Source organism: Molossus molossus, unplaced genomic scaffold (genome assembly GCF_014108415.1).
Source record: "Molossus molossus isolate mMolMol1 unplaced genomic scaffold, mMolMol1.p scaffold_m16_p_7, whole genome shotgun sequence".
Classification (NCBI taxonomy): domain Eukaryota; kingdom Metazoa; phylum Chordata; class Mammalia; order Chiroptera; family Molossidae; genus Molossus; species Molossus molossus.
In genome coordinates, this window is record NW_023425401.1 from 7873314 (window position 1) to 7894266 (window position 20953).

At 43.2% G+C, this 20953-nt stretch overlaps 1 protein-coding gene across 1 annotated transcript in view; it reads left to right on the forward strand.

Moving 5' to 3' along the window:
- TBX20 (T-box transcription factor 20) overlaps window positions 1-15080 on the forward strand; it is a 42601-nt gene extending 27521 nt beyond the window's left edge. Inside the window, exons 7-8 of the mRNA XM_036247268.1 lie at window positions 13424-13533; window positions 14729-15080. Of these exons, the coding sequence (XP_036103161.1) occupies window positions 13424-13533; window positions 14729-15069 (451 nt within the window). The 3' untranslated portion in view covers window positions 15070-15080. The remainder of the gene's footprint in view (window positions 1-13423; window positions 13534-14728) is intronic.
- Window positions 15081-20953: the final 5873 nt, after the last annotated feature.

The window sequence follows — 20953 nt, forward strand, 5'->3', positions numbered from 1 at the left end:
CTCCGTTGTCCGATTCAGTAGCCCCTGACCATCAGTGGCTCGTGAAGACTTGAAATGTGGCCATTCCATGGTGACATGTGCTGTAAGTACACACACACACACACACATACTCGTGTGCACACACACTCATGTGCATGCACACACACACACATACACTCATGTGCGCACGCACACACATAAACGTCACTGATTTTGAAGGTTTAGCATGAAAATATCTCGGTAATAGTTTTAAAATATTCACTAGATGATGCAATAATATTTTGGATATATATTAGGTTAAATAAAATATATTAAAATTAATTTTACCATTTAAAAAATGTGACAGACTAAAATTACATGCGGCTTACAGTACTTTCTATTGGATAGCACTGTACTAAAAGGGTTGTTTTGGGGGAGGGGAGGACTTGCTTTCGAAAATAGAATTTTTAATTAGAAATCTAACCAGTTTAGTCTGTAAAAAGCTGCTGATTCCTACATTGTCTTTGGCATCCTGCCATTTTACTGAACTTAAAAAAGAAATTAGTTTTGATCATTTTTCCTTTTAGTCTGTTGACTTTTCCAGTTAGATTGCTGTATCATTTACAAAAATGATAATTTTATATTTTTCTAATAGGTATAAAAATGTCTTTTTCTTGTTTTATTTCACGAACTAAAATTTACAGGACACTATTGAAAAGCAATGATGATAGAATTTTCTCTTGTTTTTGACTTATTTAATAATGCCTCTAGTGTTTTATCATAATATTTGATTTTCATTGGCTGTTGGTCTCAGGTGGATATCTTTATCATAGTGAGGTAGTACCCTTCTATGCCTAGATCAAGAATGTTTTTTTGTTATCCTGAATTATACTTGGATTTATATTAAATGCTTTTAAAATATCTAATGAGACAATTTTAATTACTTTTATACTTTTAAATAACAATATACTTCATTGTAGTCATATTGTCTATGTTGAGCCATCCTTATATTCCTGGAATAAATCCTGTCTGGATTGTATCTGTTTTCCTTTGTAATACATTGCTAGCTTTAATTTACTCATTTTATTTAAGACTTTTTGTATCAGTCGCCATAACAGATCTAACTTTGTTTCTTCTTGCCTTCTCTGTTAGTTTTTGGTCTCTGGTTTCTCTTAACTTGTTCAGATGAACTGGGATATTTTCCTTTTTATTGTTTAAATCAATTTAAATAGCAAAGATGTGATCTTTTACCTGAAGATTTTACAATCTTGCTCATAAACTCATCTGGGTGCAGTATTCTTTTGGGAAATACTTTTGTAGTTTGTTTCATAGTTTACCAAATACATATTTAACTTCTATTCCACTTAATGCTTTTTGTCTTAATTCTACTTTGTCTAATCTTATATTCTATACTTTAAAAATGTTTGCTTTTTTAATTTGCTTTTTAATTAAAAAAAAAAAATCTTTGTCACTACAGCAATATACTCCCCTCTCTTGCATCATCAAATATCCTGACATTTCTTTCATTAAGGAAAAATCAACCTTCTCTTGATCCCATTGGTCTCTTAAGTTACTGACTCTCCCAGGTTTTACTCCCTTCTTACAGCAAAGTTCCTTAAAAAGAGTTGTGCATGTTCTCTTATCCAATCCATCTCTTCCTTTTATCTCTTCTACTCTGCCTTTCAGACTTTCACTACTCCACCAGTCCACTCTTGTCCAGGGCCCCACGCCTCCCCATTGCTGAGTCCAGTGGTCAGTTCGTAGTCCTTCTCTTACTTGACCTATCAGCTAGGTTTGACACAGTTGTCCAGTGTATCCCTCTTTTCTCTTGGCTTCCAAGACCCTCCGCCCCCACTCTTCTGCTTTATATTCTACCTCATTGGCCATCTTTTTACCTCCCCCTTGTTGGCTCTTCCTATTGGCCTCCATCTATTAGCAGTGATGTGTGCCAGGCCTCAGTCCTCGGACCAGTTCTCTTCTCAGTCTGCATCTCCTGAGGATTTGACCCAGTTTCATGCCTTTAAATACCATTATGTGCTGACTATTAAATTTGCATCTCTGGTTCTGGCTTCTCTAGAGTCAAAGATCTGACTGGCTGTTTCTTTCACTTTTCCCTCTCCCCATACAGGGACCTCAGATCTCACACATCTAAAACAGATGCCACCTCTGTTCTTCCATACCCTCCTCCCTGTGGCCCCCCGTCTCAGCTGCCGACAGCTCTGTCCTTCCCATTGTCTGAGCCGAAAGACGGGGAGTCATCCTGGGCTCCTCTTTTCCTCTCACTACCCTTGCACACAGCCAGCCCATCCTTCACACTGTATCCAGAAGAGTCCATCTGCTCCTTACCATCTCCACTGCGACCCCCGCCCTTATCTAGGACACTGTCATCTCATCCTAGATTATTACATTAATTTTCTAATTGATCTTTCTGCCTCCACGCTTTCTGCCCTTAAGTCCATTTTCAGAACCCCGGTCAGGATGATCTTGTCAAAGAAGGGAAGCTGGACCACATCACTCTTGCTCAGAACTGTCCAATAAGTCACCTGTTAATTCACAATAAAATCCGAAGTGCAGACAGGGCCCGAAAGGTCCTACAGAAGCTGACCCCAACCCTCCCAGTTATCTCCCTGGACGCATCTACCTTTCTCGTGTTCGTTTCTCATATCAGCTTTAGGGACGTTATACTTACTTGCCCTTTGCCTGGAATATGCTGTCTCCAATATCTGAATTATCCAAGGTTTTATTTTTTGTTTGTTACTGTCTCCCCAGAACCTAGAATAGTGCCGGATACATAGAAAATGCTTTTAAATATTTACTTAGCAAATATTTGTTAAGTAAATAATGATGTGTCTTTTTTAAAAATATATTTTTATTGATTTTTTAGAGGGAGAGGAAGGGAGAGAGATAGAAAATCAATGTGTGAGAGAGAAGCATCCGTCTGCTGCCTCCTGCACACCCCCTCCTGGGGATCGAGCTCACAACCCGGGGATGTGCCCTGACTGGGAATCAAACCAGGACCTCTCAGTCCATGGGCTGATGCTCAATCTACTGAGCCACACTGGCCAGGCTATTTTATATTTTTCTTACAGATAGATATAAATACTAAGTATTATATATGTTTATATTTTTTCAAAAGGTATACAGTCTTCTCTGGCTTTATAAGTGAAAAGAACTACTTTTGACAATGATATGTTAGGTGTGAGTTTTCCTCAGTCACTGCATTTTCATTTATTTATTTTTTTATTAATTTATTTTTATTACTGATGTTTCTCCTTTTCCCCCCATTGACACGTCCTCCAGATCCCCCACCCCACCGTCCTGTCCCCAGCATTGCTGTCTATGTCCATGGTTATGCATACATGCATATAAGTTCTGTGGTTGATTTCTTCCCTCCTTCCTCCCAACCCCCTCTTCTGAGGTTTGTCAGTCTGCACCCTACTTCTGTGTCTCTGGGTCTATTTTGTTCATCAGCTTGTTTTGTTCATTATGTTCCACAAATAAGTGAGATCATGTGTTATTTGTTGTTCTCTGATTGGCTTGTTGTGAACCTTTTTAGTCCGAAGTCCACTTCTCTCTCTAGCTCCGGGAATGTCTGGTTATTTCCCAGTGTCCTCTGCGTTTATCTGTTGTACCTCATTTTGCACCCTCCCGGTGGATGCTGGCTGTCCTGGTTTGACACCCAGTGTCTGTTCCCTTTACTGATGTGTCTTTTTAAAAGTAACTTACAGACTTATTATACTATTTTAATATTTTTAAAAAATTGAAAGTCTTTGTGTTCTAATTGAAAATTTTAATTCATCTCCAAGTGTTATAACTGATATGTTTGATATTGTTGTTGTTTGTTTCTGCTTTCTATTTACTTCAGCTAGTGTAGCAGTTCTCAACCTGTGGGTCGCGACCCCTTTGGGGGTTGAACGACCCTTTCACAGGGGTCGCCCGAGACCATCGGAAAACACATATTTCCGATGGCGATTCCGAACAGTAGCAAAATTACAGTTATAGTAACTAGAAGTAGCAACAAAAATGATTTTATGATTGGGGGTCACCACAACATGAGGACCTGTATTAAAGGGTCGCGACATCAGGAAGGTTGAGAACCACTGAGCTACTGGTTTTGCCTTTTGTTTCTCTTCTTGTCTTTTCTTACATTTATCAAGCCCCTCCCCCTGCTCTTTATTATGGCTCACATTCCACAGTTACCACGTGTCACGCAGGAGGCTCTTTGCTTCACACACTTTATTTTAATTCTTCTTCAAAATAATCTTTTTGAAGAACGATTATCATCCCTATTTAGCAGATGTGAAGGCTGAGACTTGGAGAGATTCATACTTTACTCATAATCACATGTTTTGTGACAGGGGAGTCTCTCACCCAGTTTAGTTTGTACATTTGTTTTTAATCATTCTGTTTTTAAATCCTAAAGGACATAATCATGAAACTGATATTTCTATTATTGTCAGGAATAAAACTATACATTTTCTCTACGTGTCAACTAGGAGATATTTAGGGAATGATCCTTCCTTGCACTACCCCTTCCTCAACCTGTAGTTTAGGTTTAAATCATCTGGGGATTCAAATCTAGATTTTTATTTATGTACCTTTTCAAAAATGTTCTTAATGCGGACGTAAGGATGGCAGGACATCGACCACAGTCATTTAACGTGAATTCTCGCCGTACTCACTTCATTGCTCTGCTCATTCCTTCTGCACGCCACCTATTGGCGTTGTGTTCTGACTGTGCTCAGTTGTTGATAGATGTGGAGAAACTGGTTGAGGAAGGCTGGTGGGTCCCCTTCTCTAGGGGTTCTTGCAGATCTGAGCAGATCTGTTGCCATTGTCTCTGAACCCGACTAATGCCACTATCTGGTTCCCCAGAGTTCTTTCTACCTTCCTCGGTCACCCAGCGTTTAAATACTGTGGAAGGAAGCTGATGCCTCACTCACTGTCTTTCTGCTGTTGGAAATTACCTTATTTCTCTCTGTCTGGATAAAATGCCTTTAGTAGGTTTTCACTGAAGTTCAGAATTTTTACCAGTATTTATTTAGTTGTAATTTTTTTCATTCATATTTACAATATAATCAAGCCCTTTGATTTGAAAACTCAGGTCATTATTGGGCTCAGGAAATTTTTCTTCATTTGTTTCTCCTCCTCCTTAACTTCTAACCGGTCCTCTTTATTCAGACCTTATAAAACTCCCGTTAACACATATGTTACATCTCCCAAATCGAGTCCCTATTTCTCTTATTTGTTGTTTGATAATTTTCATCTCTTTAACTCTTTACCAATACTGGGAGAATTTTTATCAGTCTTCTAATGTGTTGATTTAATTTTCTGCAGTGTCCAGTATTCTCTTTACTGACTTTACTGAGTTCTTTTAAAAGGTGGTAATTATTGTTTCGTCATTTCCAGCTATACTTTTACATTTCAAGATTGTTTCCCTTTCAGGACTACTGGTTCCTCCCTTAACAACACAGGTTCTTCTTAAATCACTGAATACTCGGAAGTATAAATCAGAGACTTATAATATGTCTCCCTGTTTCTTGCAATAAGTCTGTTTCAAAAGAAATCATGTGTTCTGCTTTATAAAACTCATTTTCTTCTTTTAAATTCCTGAATGTTTTCTAATGTCCCACTATTTGCCTCTAGCTGCTCTATAGAATGGGATGTCTGTTTGAATAGCGTGAGAAGCATGTGGGTCTTTGTTAAATCTCTCCCAGGTACAGACCAAAGAAGAGGCACTAACTAAACCTGTAATTTTGCCAACGTGGCAGTGTCATTATTCTGTTTGGTTTGGGGAGTTGCCATGGGTAGATGGAGACAGCCTTGGAAAGGGAGTTTGATTAAGCCACCTTCTCTGACTGCCTCAGCAGCCAGAAACCAGCTGCTCCCTCCCCATACCCAGCAGAGCAGCTTCAGGGCCCTGCTTCGGTGGCAGTCACGATCATGGCCCCACACGGTCCAGTGTCCCCGAGACACCGTGAGCCGGCTGAGCTGCCACTGTGGGATTCCCTCCTCCTGTGCTGCTGCAGGGTGAGTCTGCTCCCTGCCAAGGGAGCTGCCTTTGTCGTCAGCCTGTGCTGCTCCAAGGTGGGTTGGGTGAAGCCCTGGTGGAGGACTTGTCATCTCTCTCCTCCCCGGGTAGCTGTCCTCCTCGTCCACCGACGAATGGCATGCTGGCGACGCTGCCCTCGCTGCTTTCCTGTTTGTGGCCAAAGCGTCCGAATCGGGCCTTGGCGCTGTCCCTGGTGCCCTGAGTCCCCCTGGCTTCCTCAGTCCTGTCAGTGGGGCCGAGAATTAGATACATAGGCTGAGCTCACCATCCTGGTTCAGAATTCATACCGAGCGCCGCTGCAAAATACGTTTAAAACGCCCTGGCATTGAATAACACTTTCCAACACATGAGATTTGGACGCACGCCCAGTGGGAATCAGGCCTTTTTGCTCAGAGCTCAGCGACACTCTATTAGTTTAGATGAGGAAGGAAACTTCAAGATAGACCGTCGCAAATCTAATATTCTGGGAAATGATAGAAGTTTTATCTCTATCCAGCCACGGGGCAGCAAGCATTCTGACAGATTTGCTGAAGAGGTTCGTGGTGCACGGATAGCTTCTCGGCCTTTCCTAAGGACCTGGGTGCTAGAGAGGAAGCGGCGTCTGGTTGTCACCCAGCTCCGGGCTGGCCGGAGTGTCTGGGGCAGCAGGCTCGGCCGCGGGCCGGGGCCCAGCGCTCAGCAGCTCAGTGGCTTCGAGTGTGGGTTAGCGCAGCGCCGTGTGGACCAGCACACGCTGAGAATGGGCTTTACCTTTTTAAGAGGCTGAAAAAATTCTAAAAGAAATTTTAAATAAAATTATTATAAAATATGTGACATGCGCCCTGGCCAGTTCGGCTCAGCGGTTAGAGTGTCGGCCTGGGGACCAAAGAGTTGCAGGTTCGATTCTGGCCAAGGTCACATACCTACCTTAGTTGTGTTTGTCCCAGCCCTGGTCGGGTTGTGCAGGAGGCAACCAATCGATGTCTCTCTCACATCACTGGTTCTCTCTCTCTCTCTCTCTCCCCCTCTACCTCCCTCCCTCCCACTCTATCAGATAAATGAAAAAATATCCTTGGGTGAGGATTAAAAAAAATCACTTCCAGTGAAGGTAGACTTAGTATAAGAGCCTATGTGCATAAAATGAAAGCACTTTTGTTTGGTCACCGGCTTAAGGTCTGCGTTTAAATAAAATCGGTGAGTCAAATAAATTAAAAATAAGCTGTTGACAACAACCACACAGAGGAAGGGATGTGATTTTGAACAGAACTGATTTTTTTTTTTCAAATTATAGAAGTACCCACTACAAAATTTCTTTAACTAGCAAGCCGGGTTTCTGCACTGAAATGTTGCTTTTTTTTTTTTTTTTTTAATCCTCATCTGAGGACATTTTTCCATTTTTTGTACAGACAGAGTGGGAGGGAGAGAGAGGAAGAGAGAGAGAGGGAAACATCGATGTGAAAGGGACATATCGAGTGGCTGCCACCCGCACGACCAACCAGGGCCGGGGACAAACTGCAACCGAGGTACGTGCCCTTAGCGGGAACCGAACCCGGGTCTCTCCGGACCGCAGGTGGACGCTCTAACCGCTGAGCCAAACCAGCCAGGGCTGAAATGTTGCTCATTTATCGACAGCTTCTTAGAGGAAGCACTGACCTTATACACGTGCTGAACCAACCAGTGAGGGACAGGAAGAGGAGACAGTTCGTCCCAAGGGACGGACGACTGTAAATTTTCCTCCTTTCCTTCCGTGCTTGTGTCTGTCCTTCTGTGCGTGAAGGCTGTGTGTTCCCTGCCCCACCGTTCACTGGAGTTTATTTGGAAGCTGAGTAATCTGTACTTTGCATGAGACCTTCCTTCTGGCCGTCACAGCCACAAGGCAGGAAACTGAACATCACAGCTTTTGTTCGGTTCAGCGGCGTAGTTTACTTATGTACGTTGCTAATGATGATACAAAGTCAGAAATGCATATTACTGCTGAAAAGAAAAGCCAGTAGGACTAAGTCAGATAAATGAAAATAAACTACGGTCTAAAAGCTTTTTAAAAGATTAATTTAGACTTATTTTGTTTTTCCAAAATGGATTGCATAATATATTTCAGTTTTTAAATTAAAATTAATGATTTATAATACATTTCAAATTGTATTATCTAAAGTTTTCATTTATTAAGTACTTTGTGGAAGCTATAAATATTGATATGTTGTCTTCCAGTAATTTATAAAATTATCTGCATAAATCTTTAGAAAAATGTTGTGACAAGGAGTTATTTACGAAGGCCCAGCAGGACATGATGCAAACAGGAGCAAATTGATGAGCAAGAACAACTTTCAATATTTTGTTTCCTATAAGTTAGATTTGATTTTAATGGATTTGACATTTTCTCCCTGGACACGGTTTTTTCCAGGCCTATATTTAGGAGAGAAAGTTAAAATGTAAATTGAAATAACATTTACTTTTTATTTAATTTCCTCTCTGACATGTATATATTACAGGATGGTTTGACTGCAACCTGGCAGGTTAGAGTGGCTGGGAGTCTGAATTTCAGCTGAAATGATTATGATTATGTGACCAGTGTTAGGAACATGTGATCTGGATCCTCAATAATAAAATTATAATTTAATTTTGTTATCTATAGACACTTTTGGAGCACTTATTATATCCCAGGTACCAATATATAAGCTCTGTATGTATATTAATTCATTAAATCTTAATAATAACCAGGAGAGTTAGATCTTTAATAAGATCCCCATTTTACAGATGAGAAAAGTGAGGCATGGAGAAGAGATTTGCCCGTAAGCACACAGCTGGCCAGTGGCGGAGCTAGGAGTTGAGCTAAGTGGGTGGGCTCCAGCAAGCATGCTCCTTCTGCCAAGCTGGGGCAGGCTCTCCCAGGGTGGTCTCCAGCAGCGGCATCACCTGGAGACACTAGATGTCACGTTCTCAGGCCACACCTCACACCTCCTGAATTGGAAACTCTAGGGAGGGGCGGACAGTCTGTCCTGACAAGCCCTCCAAGTAATTCTGATGCACACTGTCTTAGTCTGTCTGGGCTGCTGTAACAAACGTGCCATTGCCTGAATGGCTCACACAGATACTTGTTTCTTGCAGTTCTGGGACATCCCACATCAAGGTGCGGGCAGGTTCAGTGTCCGTCAAGGACCTGCCTCGTGGTTCACAGACAGCCGTGAGCCACGGCCCCGTGTCCTCACATGGCTGAGAAGAAGGAAGCAAAACCAAGCTCCTGTCACTTCTTATGAGACCCTTCATCCCATTCACGAGAGCTCTGCCCTCAAGACCTAATTGTCCCCAAAGGCTCCCCTCCTAATGCCATCCCATTAGGGATTAGGATTTCAACACTGAATCCTGGGGGAACACACACTCATCCAGTGTGTAACACACACTCAAGTGTGAGAAGCAATGCCTGGGTAGAGAAAGCGTTGTTCCCTGCCTAGTCCAGAGGCCAGCAGCGTAGCAGGACGGACACGTGTGCAAACCAGCCGTTGCCATCAGTCTCGTAGGCGCGCCGGGGAGGAACGCATCAGGTACTTGCTGGTGCAAAGGGCAAGGAGGGAAGAGGAAGCTTCTGCTCTTGGAGCAAGGAGAGATTTGCACTCCAGTTTCAAAGACAGAGGAAGGGCAGTCGGTTCCAAAACTGATAGAGTCTGTGGGTTTTGCTTATCTAGAGTCTGGACAAATAGTTGAAATGACTTCAAATGGTTCTGACCACGCCGGCAGGATCAGCACAGGCACTGGAGCTGCTGTCTGTCCTGCCCACCTTCTGCCTGGGCCTGTGCCTCTCACAGGCGGTGTTATTCTTGGAATTGATGGCTACAAAGTAGTCAGAAGAAATCTTTAAAAAATACCTAAAGTATGATGTATTCTTTTTTTTTTTTTTCCTTTAGTGATTTTAGAGAGAGAGGAAGTGAGAGGGAGAGAAAGATAGAAACATCGATGGCAGAGAATATCGATTGGCTGCCTCCCGCATGCCCTCCACCCCCGTGGGGATCGGGCCCACAACCTGGGCATGTGCCCTGACGGGGAATGGAACCGGCAACCTCTTGGTTCATGGGTTGATGCTCAACCACTGAGCTACACTGGTCAGACTTTAAAAAAAATTTTATTTTTAATATGTTGTAATTATTTTTTTAGAGAGAGGAAAGAAGAGAAAGATAGAAAACATTGATGTGAGAGAGAAACATCGATCAGCTGCCTCCTGCACGCCCCCTACTAGAGATCGAGCCTGCAACCCGGGCATGTCCCCTGACCAGGAATCGAACTGGGACCTCTCAGTCCATGGGACGATGCTCAGTCCACTGAGCTACACTGTCTGGGCTGATGTACTCTTTAAACAAAATATTTTTGTATTGATTTCTAGAGAGAGAGGAAGGAAAAGGGAGAGAGAAAGAGAAACATGGATGTGAGAGCAGAACATTGATCCACTGCCTACCAGGGATCGAGCCCACAATCCAGGCATGTGCCCAGACTGGGAATTGAATTGGCACCTTTCAGTGCCTGGGATGACACTCAACCAACTGAGCCACACTGGCCCGAGCTGATGTACTTTGTTTGCCTAGAAAAGTAATTTCGTCTTAGATATTAGAAAGGCTGACCTTCAATAATAGTACCCATTTCATTTACCTGTTAAATCCAAAGTAAGTCTACTAAAACTACCGTCTCTAGCTCTGGAGTAGAACAGCTCTGAGGACTACAAAGCACTATTACAGCTTGTGACCTAAATCACTTAACCCATTAGGTGAGTCAGCCCTTATTTTTCAGGGTACAGTATTTTAAAAATCTCCCCAATTGGCTTCCAGGCTAAACAAATTCTTTGCACTTTTCATTTTGCTGGAAACAGGGATTAGACATAAACAGCAAGGGCTGCCTACTCTTTGTAACATCTTTGGAGAGATGGCCCTGATATGCTCCACTGTTTTCAATCACTTAAAAGGCAATAACTCGATTACGCCATCCTCCGTACGAGAACCGCCATTGCTTTGGTTCACTCCCAGGCCTGACACAAGTAAATCATTTCGATAAAATCCCCTTTTTCCTCCCTCCTGGAGACAGGAATAAGTAATGATACCAGTGATCGACCAAGAACAAAATGAATATAATGTACTTCTTCTAGAAAAGCAAACTATTTCACAAGTGATGCATTGTGTTGTTTGGAAAGCGAGTTTGTGTGTGTGTGTTGTGTGTGTGTTGTGTGTGTCAGATTAAACTCTGCTTTTAAACTAAATGCTTGGATGGAGCAGTTCATGTGCCTAAGATGGGAAGAGGAACACATCTCGGCAACACACCATCCACAGTGGGCGCTGATGGTCGTCCCTCCATGACTGTGCAGAGAACATATTTTCTAGAGTGTCTGAAGTAAGTGCCTTCTTCATGTGAAAAGAACCACATGAGGTGTCAGCAGTACATATTAGCAGCATGGCATTTGGCTCAGATGAAAAGGACATCGGCTTGTATGTCCTGTTATTAAGGCTTGTTATCTTGTTAAGGGTCACTCAGCTCACTTGACCGTTTGCTTAATGACCCAGGTTACCCAGAGAGATGGTGACTCTTCAACACTGTGGATTAAGTCCTCGCATGGGGGACTCCAGCTGTGAAGGGTGTGGGGCTCCAACGTTTCCAGACTGTGGGCGCACAGAGATGGAAACACATGGCAGTTGGCAAATTGATCAATTAGGGTCCATGTCACGCCAAATGATCCTTTCCATTAACATATTTATTAATATATGAATTATTCAATTTAATATATTTACGGGTACCCTTTAGTGAATGATAAAATATTTTCATTTCAACAAGTCTAACTCAGAGGATTCAACAAGTCTGCTTAAGGGATTTCCAAAAATAGGTTACAGTCTTAAACAAATGATACGGACTCAAGAAAGCTTAACATTTTATCTTTTATGACAGATATGATTTTATAATAGAACTGCAAATCATGTTCTAGTCAAGTTCCCTGCTGACTTTAGCTTTCCCTCACTGAGAAACGTCCTCTTGTTTGGATTGCATTATTCTAAATTAGGATTATTCAGATGGGCAGAATTAAATTGGAGAAAATATAATCTAAGACAATAGAATGTTTTTTACCTGCTAGATATACTTTTATAGGTCATTCATATTTACTGAGGAGCTCCTAAGTGCCAGACACTGTTCTGGGCAATTCAAAAGCCTCATCTCATTGAATCCTCACAATTACAGTTCTTATCACTAAATAATTATGCTTTATTTTATTTTCTACAGTACTGTCGTCATCATCTATGATGCTCCACGTTTTTCTTATTGTCCCTCTGCCCCCCCTCATTAAGCATGGATTATTAAATTTTATTTACTGCTATCTCCACAGTTCCTCAAATTAGTACATAATAGGTACTCAATAAACATATCTTTTTTGAATAAATGAATGGCCCTGTGAGGCAGGTTTTTTTTAGACCAGTAGTTCTTTTCTCTTTTCATTGGTAGATTATTATTTCTCATGATGCTTTATCATCTGTAATTGATTTTCAATAAACAATGCATAGGACCAAAGTTCAAATGGTACAGGGAATACATGGTGAAAAGTACCACACACCCTTGCCATCCATTCCTTCACTTGCCTGCCCACTGGACCCACCTGGTAGCTTTCTTTGTCCTTCGTCAATTCGACATTATCTCCAGCCCACAGCTATTCTGGAGATGGATACTGTGTGACCTAATCTATTACCGATTTGCACTTTTTGGCAAAGAAATTAAACTAAACTCATGCTGGCTTTTTTTTCTCTTTGAAGTTAATGCACTCTTTAGTTTATAGACTATGTTGCAAGAGAAACACCATCTTCAGAGGCGATGGACCCATTTATATGGGGGCCTCAATTCATTAGTGGCTATATATGTATACAAAATCATAGCCTTTCTGTCATTTTCAGCCTTAAAGCAACAAGGACCCCAGTGTCCACTACCCAAACTATCCGCATTGTCGTGTACTCCATGGATTCACTAGTTTTGTTAGTTGAAACAGAGAGTCTCTTATGACTAATGCCGTTTTGAATGTTTTGCCAGCATTTAATCAGATGTCGAATCAGTGTGTTTCCTGTGACCTGAGTATTGGTTTTGTATTTGCTAGCTGATGACATCAGCGAGAAGCTTCTTCGCAGCTCCTCCTGGTAGCTTTTCATGTAATCAAACTCCGCACCCCTCTGAGCAGGGTCCGTAGCACCTTGTTCGCCGCTTGCTTTCGTGGGGATCCGGGATTGTCCTGCCCTGTCCAGTGTGTGTGCCTGGGTTTGCACGCCCGAGGTCCTGTTCCCGAGAAGTCTACGATGGCAGACATCGCCAGCGTCTGTTATCTGCCCAGAGTGGAGGTCTCTGGGCTGACCAGTACCTGAGCTGCGAGACCCCCCCCCCCCCCCGCACCCAGCGTCCCGCACACTCAGGACGTTGCTGTCTCACCAGGGAGAGCGTGGAGAGCCTGATCCAGAAGCATTCCTACGCCCGCTCGCCCATCCGCACCTACGGAGAGGAGGACGTGCTGGGGGACGAGGTGCAGACCCCGCAGCCCCGAGGTAAGGCGGCTGCGGCCGAGCCCCTGAAGGGTGAAGGCAGGTGCCACTGAGGCTGGACCTCAGGGGACACATGACCCCCAGAGCATTCCAGGAGCCTCTTCAGGAGGGACAGCTCTGGAGGCTGACTTTCACGTCCTTCATTATTTTGCCCGGGAGTCTTAGGAGATTATGCTGCCTGAACGTTTCCTCTGGTTTTGTTTTTCAGCAAAGGGACGTTGAGTCTCTGAGTCAGGGCTCAGGAGTTACTTGTCCATAACTGACCAAAGAGCTGTAGGACTTGGGGGCAGTCCCTTAATCTTCCTGACCCTCGGTTTTATCATATGAACATCTATTCTCCTTAGGTCAGGAATACCTTATTAGGACATTGACAACTGAAAATGCTCAAAAAAGAAGATCCCCAGTAAAGGGCATCACGGGGAGGCAGTGGCCCCAGTGGGGGGGGGGGGGACACCTCTGTCACAAAGGCCCAGGAGAAGCCATCTGCACCGGGGAGTCCAGAGAAAGGAGACCAGAGGGTCCCCAACCCTGAGCACAGGGGCGCCTGTATGGGCGGAGAGCCCTCTGTCACATTTTAATGTCCATCTTACAGAAAGAGCATAATTAGTCAAAACATAGGACACTGCTTATAACTTAACCCAAATAAACTACTAGTAATTATACGATGGGAAAAATTCAATGTCAACTCTCATTTAAACTTCTGGACAATACAATGTAAGAAAAAATTACTTTGTAACGTGTCAAATAGTTAATCAAGAATTCTGGAAACCGAAATAAAAAGAAAGAAAGAAAACACTCTGTGGGTTCTCACAATGGCTTTGGAAACCAAGTACCCTTGTGAGGCCCTATGACCAGCCTCTCTTCTGGGGGCGCCCAGAGGCCAGGACAGGCGTCAGCTCCTTGGGGCTCCTCCTTGGGGCTCCTTGGAAGGGGATCGGTGTTTCAGGCCCTCTCTGGGGGGTGCAGGCCACCAAGTTGTCCTTTTCTAGTTAGCAGATTCTCTCTTCCATGTATGGTGTGAATGATTTCTTATCTTGGAAGGTGACTTTGCCTTTGAGCTGACATGTTTATCTGTTTGAGTTGCAGATCAATGACACGTTTGTTTCTTAAAAGACTGTGATCCTTACAGATAAATGATACAGCCCTCGGGCTGCACACTGACATGGAGTTTCTAGTCTAACGCGTTGTTCCCCTTCAGGGTCAGCCTTTACGACGTCCGACAATTTGTCCCTCAGCTCCTGGGTGTCCTCTTCCTCCAGTTTCCCTGGCTTTCAGCACCCACAGTCCCTGACTGCTCTGGGCACCAGCACCGCGTCCATAGCAACGCCCATCCCCCACCCCATCCAGGGCTCTCTGCCGCCCTACAGCCGCCTCGGGATGCCTCTGACGCCCTCGGCCATCGCCAGCTCCATGCAGGGCAGTGGCCCGACGTTCCCCTCCTTCCACATGCCCCGGTACCACCACTACTTTCAGCAAGGGCCCTACGCTGCCATCCAGGGACTGCGCCATTCCTCCGCAGTGATGACGCCGTTCGTATGACTCTGCCAGGGCGGGAGAGTCCACGTCCAGAAGGTGCACGTGGGTTTGGGAACAGCGGACAGGGCTGGCTGGCTGGGGTGTGGGTTTGGGGGCAGGGGCTCTCCAGGGGACACGTGCTCTGTTCATGAGGAGAACTGGACTCACCAGGAAGCCCGCTGCGGAGGGAATGCACCACGGACAGGATTCATCCGGAGCTGTGGGTGGAGACTCTTGGGTTCGAGAAAGAATCAGTGCAAAGAGCTCAGCCAGCCTAAGTCCTGCAACGGATGGGATATCATTTTACCCAGAAAGTTTAATAATACGAGGCAGATGAATCTGAAAAGTGCATTATTCCTAGTGGTGAAAAAATGCTGTGTCAATGCAGTAATGTATAAAATCAACGCGTATAGGTTTTCTTTCTGCTTTCCACCGGTTAAAAGCATCTTCAGAGAGGCAATACTGTAGAACACACCAACCATAATGCATCGAAACTAACTCCCGTCCATTTCTCCCTGTAGAGAGTGAGAGCCCATAGGGAAGTATTGGTAGTGCTGTAGCTTGAGCATGGTGAGTTTTCCTTTGTGTTAGCCTGCGGGGAAGGAGCCGAGGTGATGCTGATGCATCCTGTTTGGGGGTGAACACTTGGTAATGACTTCACCAAGTCCTCTCTGTGATATTGAAGGGCCAGTACCTGACAGTCTTGTCTTCTTTCTTCCTGATTCTCTTTCTTGCAATCACTTGCCATTCAGGTGGGGAAAATCTCCTGTATACAGTTTGGAAGCGAGAGGCTCTCTGTGTTACATCACAAAACAGAGGGTTTCTTTTTTACTACTGATGTAGTCACTGAGGACACTCTCGAGCTGCTCCATGATGACATGGGAGACTTCTGTCACCTGCAGCTGCATAAAGAGACGGTAGCCCTATTCTGAAAGGTGCTTCTCTGCCACGGGTGCCAAAGGCCACTTCGTCTTTCCTTCAGCTTTGGGAGACCTTATGGACGTTAAGATGCCTGGGCCAGATTCTCACTGTTGGCGAATCTGCCCTGTGGTTGGATCCGCTGCTACAGCAGGTTGACGGGGTTGTGAATGACCGTTCTAAATGCCGGCATAGCCACCACCTAACCTGTGCCCACGAGGAGGAAGGTGTCCACATCTCTGATTTGTGCTTTTCTTGTTGTTACATTCAATGATTCCGTTACCATCTTTCTAGCCTATTATATGAAATTACATGTTACTCAATGACTCCCTGACTGAAACATTGCTTATAAGTAAATCTAAACATTTATCCACTTTATTTTCAGCTCTTGCTGTCTCTTTAATCCTTCCTCTCATGTTGTATAATGATTAATTATATTTTAGTTATACATATAATCTCTATATTATTTGGGGGCAGCATAGTATATCTAAACATGTATGGTCAGGATAGTACATTTGGTATTTTGCAACAATGCATAACCCTAGTAACAGAAATTTAATGAAGCTGATAGTGCTTCAACTTTAGATGTGATAATGCCGGTAGCTGCACTTAGTGGGGGTGGGGAACGTCTGGCCGGCGGGCTGCATGAGACCCGAGAAATCAATGCCAGCTCACATCACACGCCTCACCAAATTAGCCTGGCCAAATATAGCAGGCCAATGTTTAAGTTGATAATTTTGTATGGCCTGCAAATAATGTTATAAATATCCAAATGGCCCTTGGCAGAAAAAAGGTGCCCCACCCCTGATTCAAGAATATAACCAGTCTTCTCCACAGAGCTCCCAACTCCATTTTAATTTAATTTAAATTTTCTATATACTCTGTCTGACTGCAAAAGGATTGGATCTGTTCAGAGAGATGGGAATATTGCTGCTGAGAGAAGAGGTATATTTCAGAGTAAATGCAATATACTTATCACATCAGACTCCACGGGGACTTTATTGGGTTGTCTTAACGTTAGGCTTTTCCATATCAAATTCCTTTCTCGGGCATTCCCAGCTTATGACACCAGGCAACATGGCATAGCCTGTCTCAGTGATGCTGTGGTTGGACTTCTCATGCCGTTCTCAACTGTATCCCCGCGTTCGCATGTGGAGAAGTACGGGCTGTGTTAACCAAGCATCTCCAAGTCCTATGGCAGACACTGTGGGCTAACTTACAGCCTCTGGCGTGTTCACTCTAGTTTGCACAGGTAGTTTTCTTCAAACACAGCACAGATGTGCATTTCCTTTAAAAAGCATTCATGATTAATGTCTAAATATTCATAATATTCAAAAGCTTAGGATAGGGATTTAATATTTAATAGCTGGCCTGTTGCCATTGGCTCCTTGGAAGACAGAGTACAGCTGCTTAAAGCAGCAACAACAAAAGTAGGTGCTATTTGACATGATGCCACTCAATACCCTGGCAAATGACTGGTCTGTTCAAGTAAATCGTCCCTGACTTTTCTTTTCAATTAGAATGAAAGGATCACTTTAATACTGTTTCGATATTTTCCCCAATTGGTGTGTCTCAAAGTAGGGTGGGATGTTTTTGTTAAATATGGTTTGACACCAGTCTTTCCTGACTTTGTAACTTTATTTTGTAATTAAGCAATAAAACTCAGCATAAGTAGAGCGCTTAGAGAAACGACTAGGATGTCAAAGCATGCTATCGGAAGCCCACACCTGAAATTCTCCATTGGGTAGACTTTTAAGTCTGAGATTTCGTCTGCACACGCACAGTGGCTCTCAGAGGATTAGCCCCGAGAACCGGGGGTAGGAATGTCCCCCACCCAAGTCCTTTCGAGCAGTCTGGTTGTTGATTCCTACTTAAGTCCTTGAGATTTAAGATTTAAAACTGTTAAATCTATTTTACCAAAAGTAATTGCAAGAACGACCCAATTAGAAAGCAACGTGAGCGATAGAGAGCGGGCGTTACAGTGTGCGTGGGGTGAATTCGGGTTCCCCTCCACGCCGTCAGCGTCAGACGCTGGTCCGTGCAGCGGCTGGAGAGGCCGCAGGACTGCTGTGCTTAACCCGGGGAATCAGTTCACAACGGAGTAGGTCCTGTGTGTGTGCTTTGTTTTAAAAGAATTATCAAGAATTCTAAGCTCTATTATTTCTTCTTTTAAAAAATCCTTACCCGAGGATATTTTCCCCTTTATCTTCAGATAGAATGGGAGGGAAAGAGAGGGAGAGAAAGAAACATCGATGTGAGAGAGACACATGGACTGGTTGCCTCCCACATGACCCCAACCAGGGCCAGGGATGAACCACAACCTAGGTATGTGCTCTTGGCTGGAATCGAACCCATGACTCATTGGTCTGCGGGCCAACACTCTACTGCTGAGCCAAACCAGCCAGGGGAGCAAGTTTATCTTTATATCACTAAGGGTGGGCAGAGAGGTAATGTAATGTGCAGGGGTCACAGATTGTAAGAAAAACACTCTTTTTACTCAATCTTCCATTCACTAGGTAAGGAAAACCTGTTTTCACTATGAAACGTGTATGCACTTGATAATTATTGCGAGTAAAACGATATTATACCCTGAATCCAGACATCCTAGATAGAAATAAAGCCCTGAATGGAGAAAATTTCAGCTGGCTCCTTAGGAGAATCCCACTGGGGTGGACGATGACTTTTATACATTTCTGTATTATTTCAGAATGCAAGGATTCTGTGAAAAACAAGCAAAAGGAAGGTTACAAACTCTTAAAAATTTGGAAAATAAAAATCCTCACTACTGTTTATTCCACACTAGTTATAAAATATACCAATACTTTTCTTCAGCATGCTTACACATGCAAAAGGTTTATTGATAAATGTTTGATAGGCAGATATTCCCAAAGTATTTTCTGGTCCTTCTTTCTCTGTCCATGCCTTAAACAATCCCAATGGCCTCCCCCGATAATAAGAAAATTAAAACGTTTTGGCGAAATAATACATCTGGACAAAAAAATACGGTTTGTTGTATTTTACTTCTGGTATATTATAATACTGTATTTAGTTTTTTTTTTTTTTGTTTTTTTTTCTTAGTTTCAAAAACCTAAAAGAAGGTCTTTGATTTCCTAAAGGAAAAAAATATGTATTAGCCTTTTTAGTAGAGTCCACACCATTCTGTTGTTTGCTGTGTTCATTTGCTTAAGGAATTGTGTGAGAACAGTCACTGTAATGAAGTGTGTGTGCTGGGGCTGGGGGAAGGGCATGGGAAATGTTTTATGAAAAAAGAAGTTATAAGCCTAATACTATGAAGTAACATCTAACGAAGTTCTTTTTAAGTGCAATATATTTATTTCTGCTAGAAATGTATTATCAACATTATGTAATATTTGAAGCATTACATGTTATTTGTAAACAGCTTAAAATTATATATTACCCAAAGTTGTACAGAAGTACAAATGTGTGCATATTAATTTCTTTCATTAAAAGCGGTGTGTTTTTGATATATATACACACACATTTACACCTTTCATTGTCTGACACGATCTGCCGCGTGACTTCTGGTACCTGTTTCCTCACCGGAAAAAGCAGAGGAGGGTTAGGTAAGATCACAGGCCAAGCTGGCCACTCCCAGGCCGGACACAGACACTGGGTTACCGCACAGGGTTTGGTTTTGCCTTTGAAAACCCATAGAGAAGACATTGCTCTCAAGTCCTCGCTGGTTCCAAATGTCCTACACCTGGTCCCCTTCACTCATTTACTCTCCCCGATAGACCCTTAGAATTCGGGGACCTTGCACCTCTGTGTATGGAATGATATGAAGATGCCGCAAAGCTTAAAGAACCCTACCTCCCCTTCCAGGCGTGAGCTCTGCCATGTGATGTAATGACATTGCACAGCAGGCTGACACGAAATAAGATTAGCCGAATTCAGCCTTAATCCTTCTTCCACATGACAGTCCTTCAGAACAGCCGAGGCTATCATGCTCTGCCCTTGCAGAGGTCTGAGCTGTTGCCCTGCACTGTCTGTGCACGCCACACACCAGCCTTGTAGAAGTCTTTTCTCTCAAATGAGTCTAAGCTTACAGAAAAGTCGCAAGAATAGTATAAAGAAACCCTGTATATGAACTGTTAACAGACTCACCAATTGTTAACGTTTTGACCCATTTCTTTTACCATTTGCACTCGCACCGAGTAGTGTACACACACACATACACACACGTGTGTACACGCGCACACGTAGTGTATACAGATTGTTTTTCTGAATCATCTGAGAGATCACATATCCTGCCTTATTATCCTTATGTAATTCAAAGTGTATTTCCTAAAACCAGGAAGATTCTATGAAATATCTGTGGCAGAGTTAGCAACCTTGGGACATTTAACCAGGGAACAATACTGTGATCTACCGTTTGTGCTCCGGTTTCACCAGATACCTCGGTGATGTCCTGTACAGCACGTGTTTCCCTTCAGTACAGACCCAGTTTGGGGCCACGTATTACATGTTATGTTTCTGTACTTTCCTTTTATCTGACACGGTTGCTCAGCCTTTCTTTGTCTTTCATGGCACAAAAAAACACATTCCTGTTGTTCAGTGGTTTATCATTACAAATCTTAGTCATATTGATGCACAACTCATTCCAGATTTGGCCATTGGGAGCTCCTTAAGCTGGCTCCTGTGTCCTTTTGACATGCCTTAATTTATTTTTTTAGCACTTATTCAATTTCTGGCGTAATGTTTTTCCAGACTCATCTTGTATCTTTTCTGCCCCAGCCCTGGAGCTAGCCATTTCTACAGGAGCCCAGATTCTTTTTATTAGGGACCACGATCTGGGCACCCAATGTGCCCAGTGGGGTGTGTTTGCTTCTAGGTCCTTTCAGTGGAGAGGAATACATAGATGTACATAAGCACACATTCGTGTGTGTGTGTGTGTGTGTGTGTGTGTGTGTGTGAAATGTCTTAGAAATCATGGGTTTATGCTGATATCTCTAATTCCAATGGACCCCAT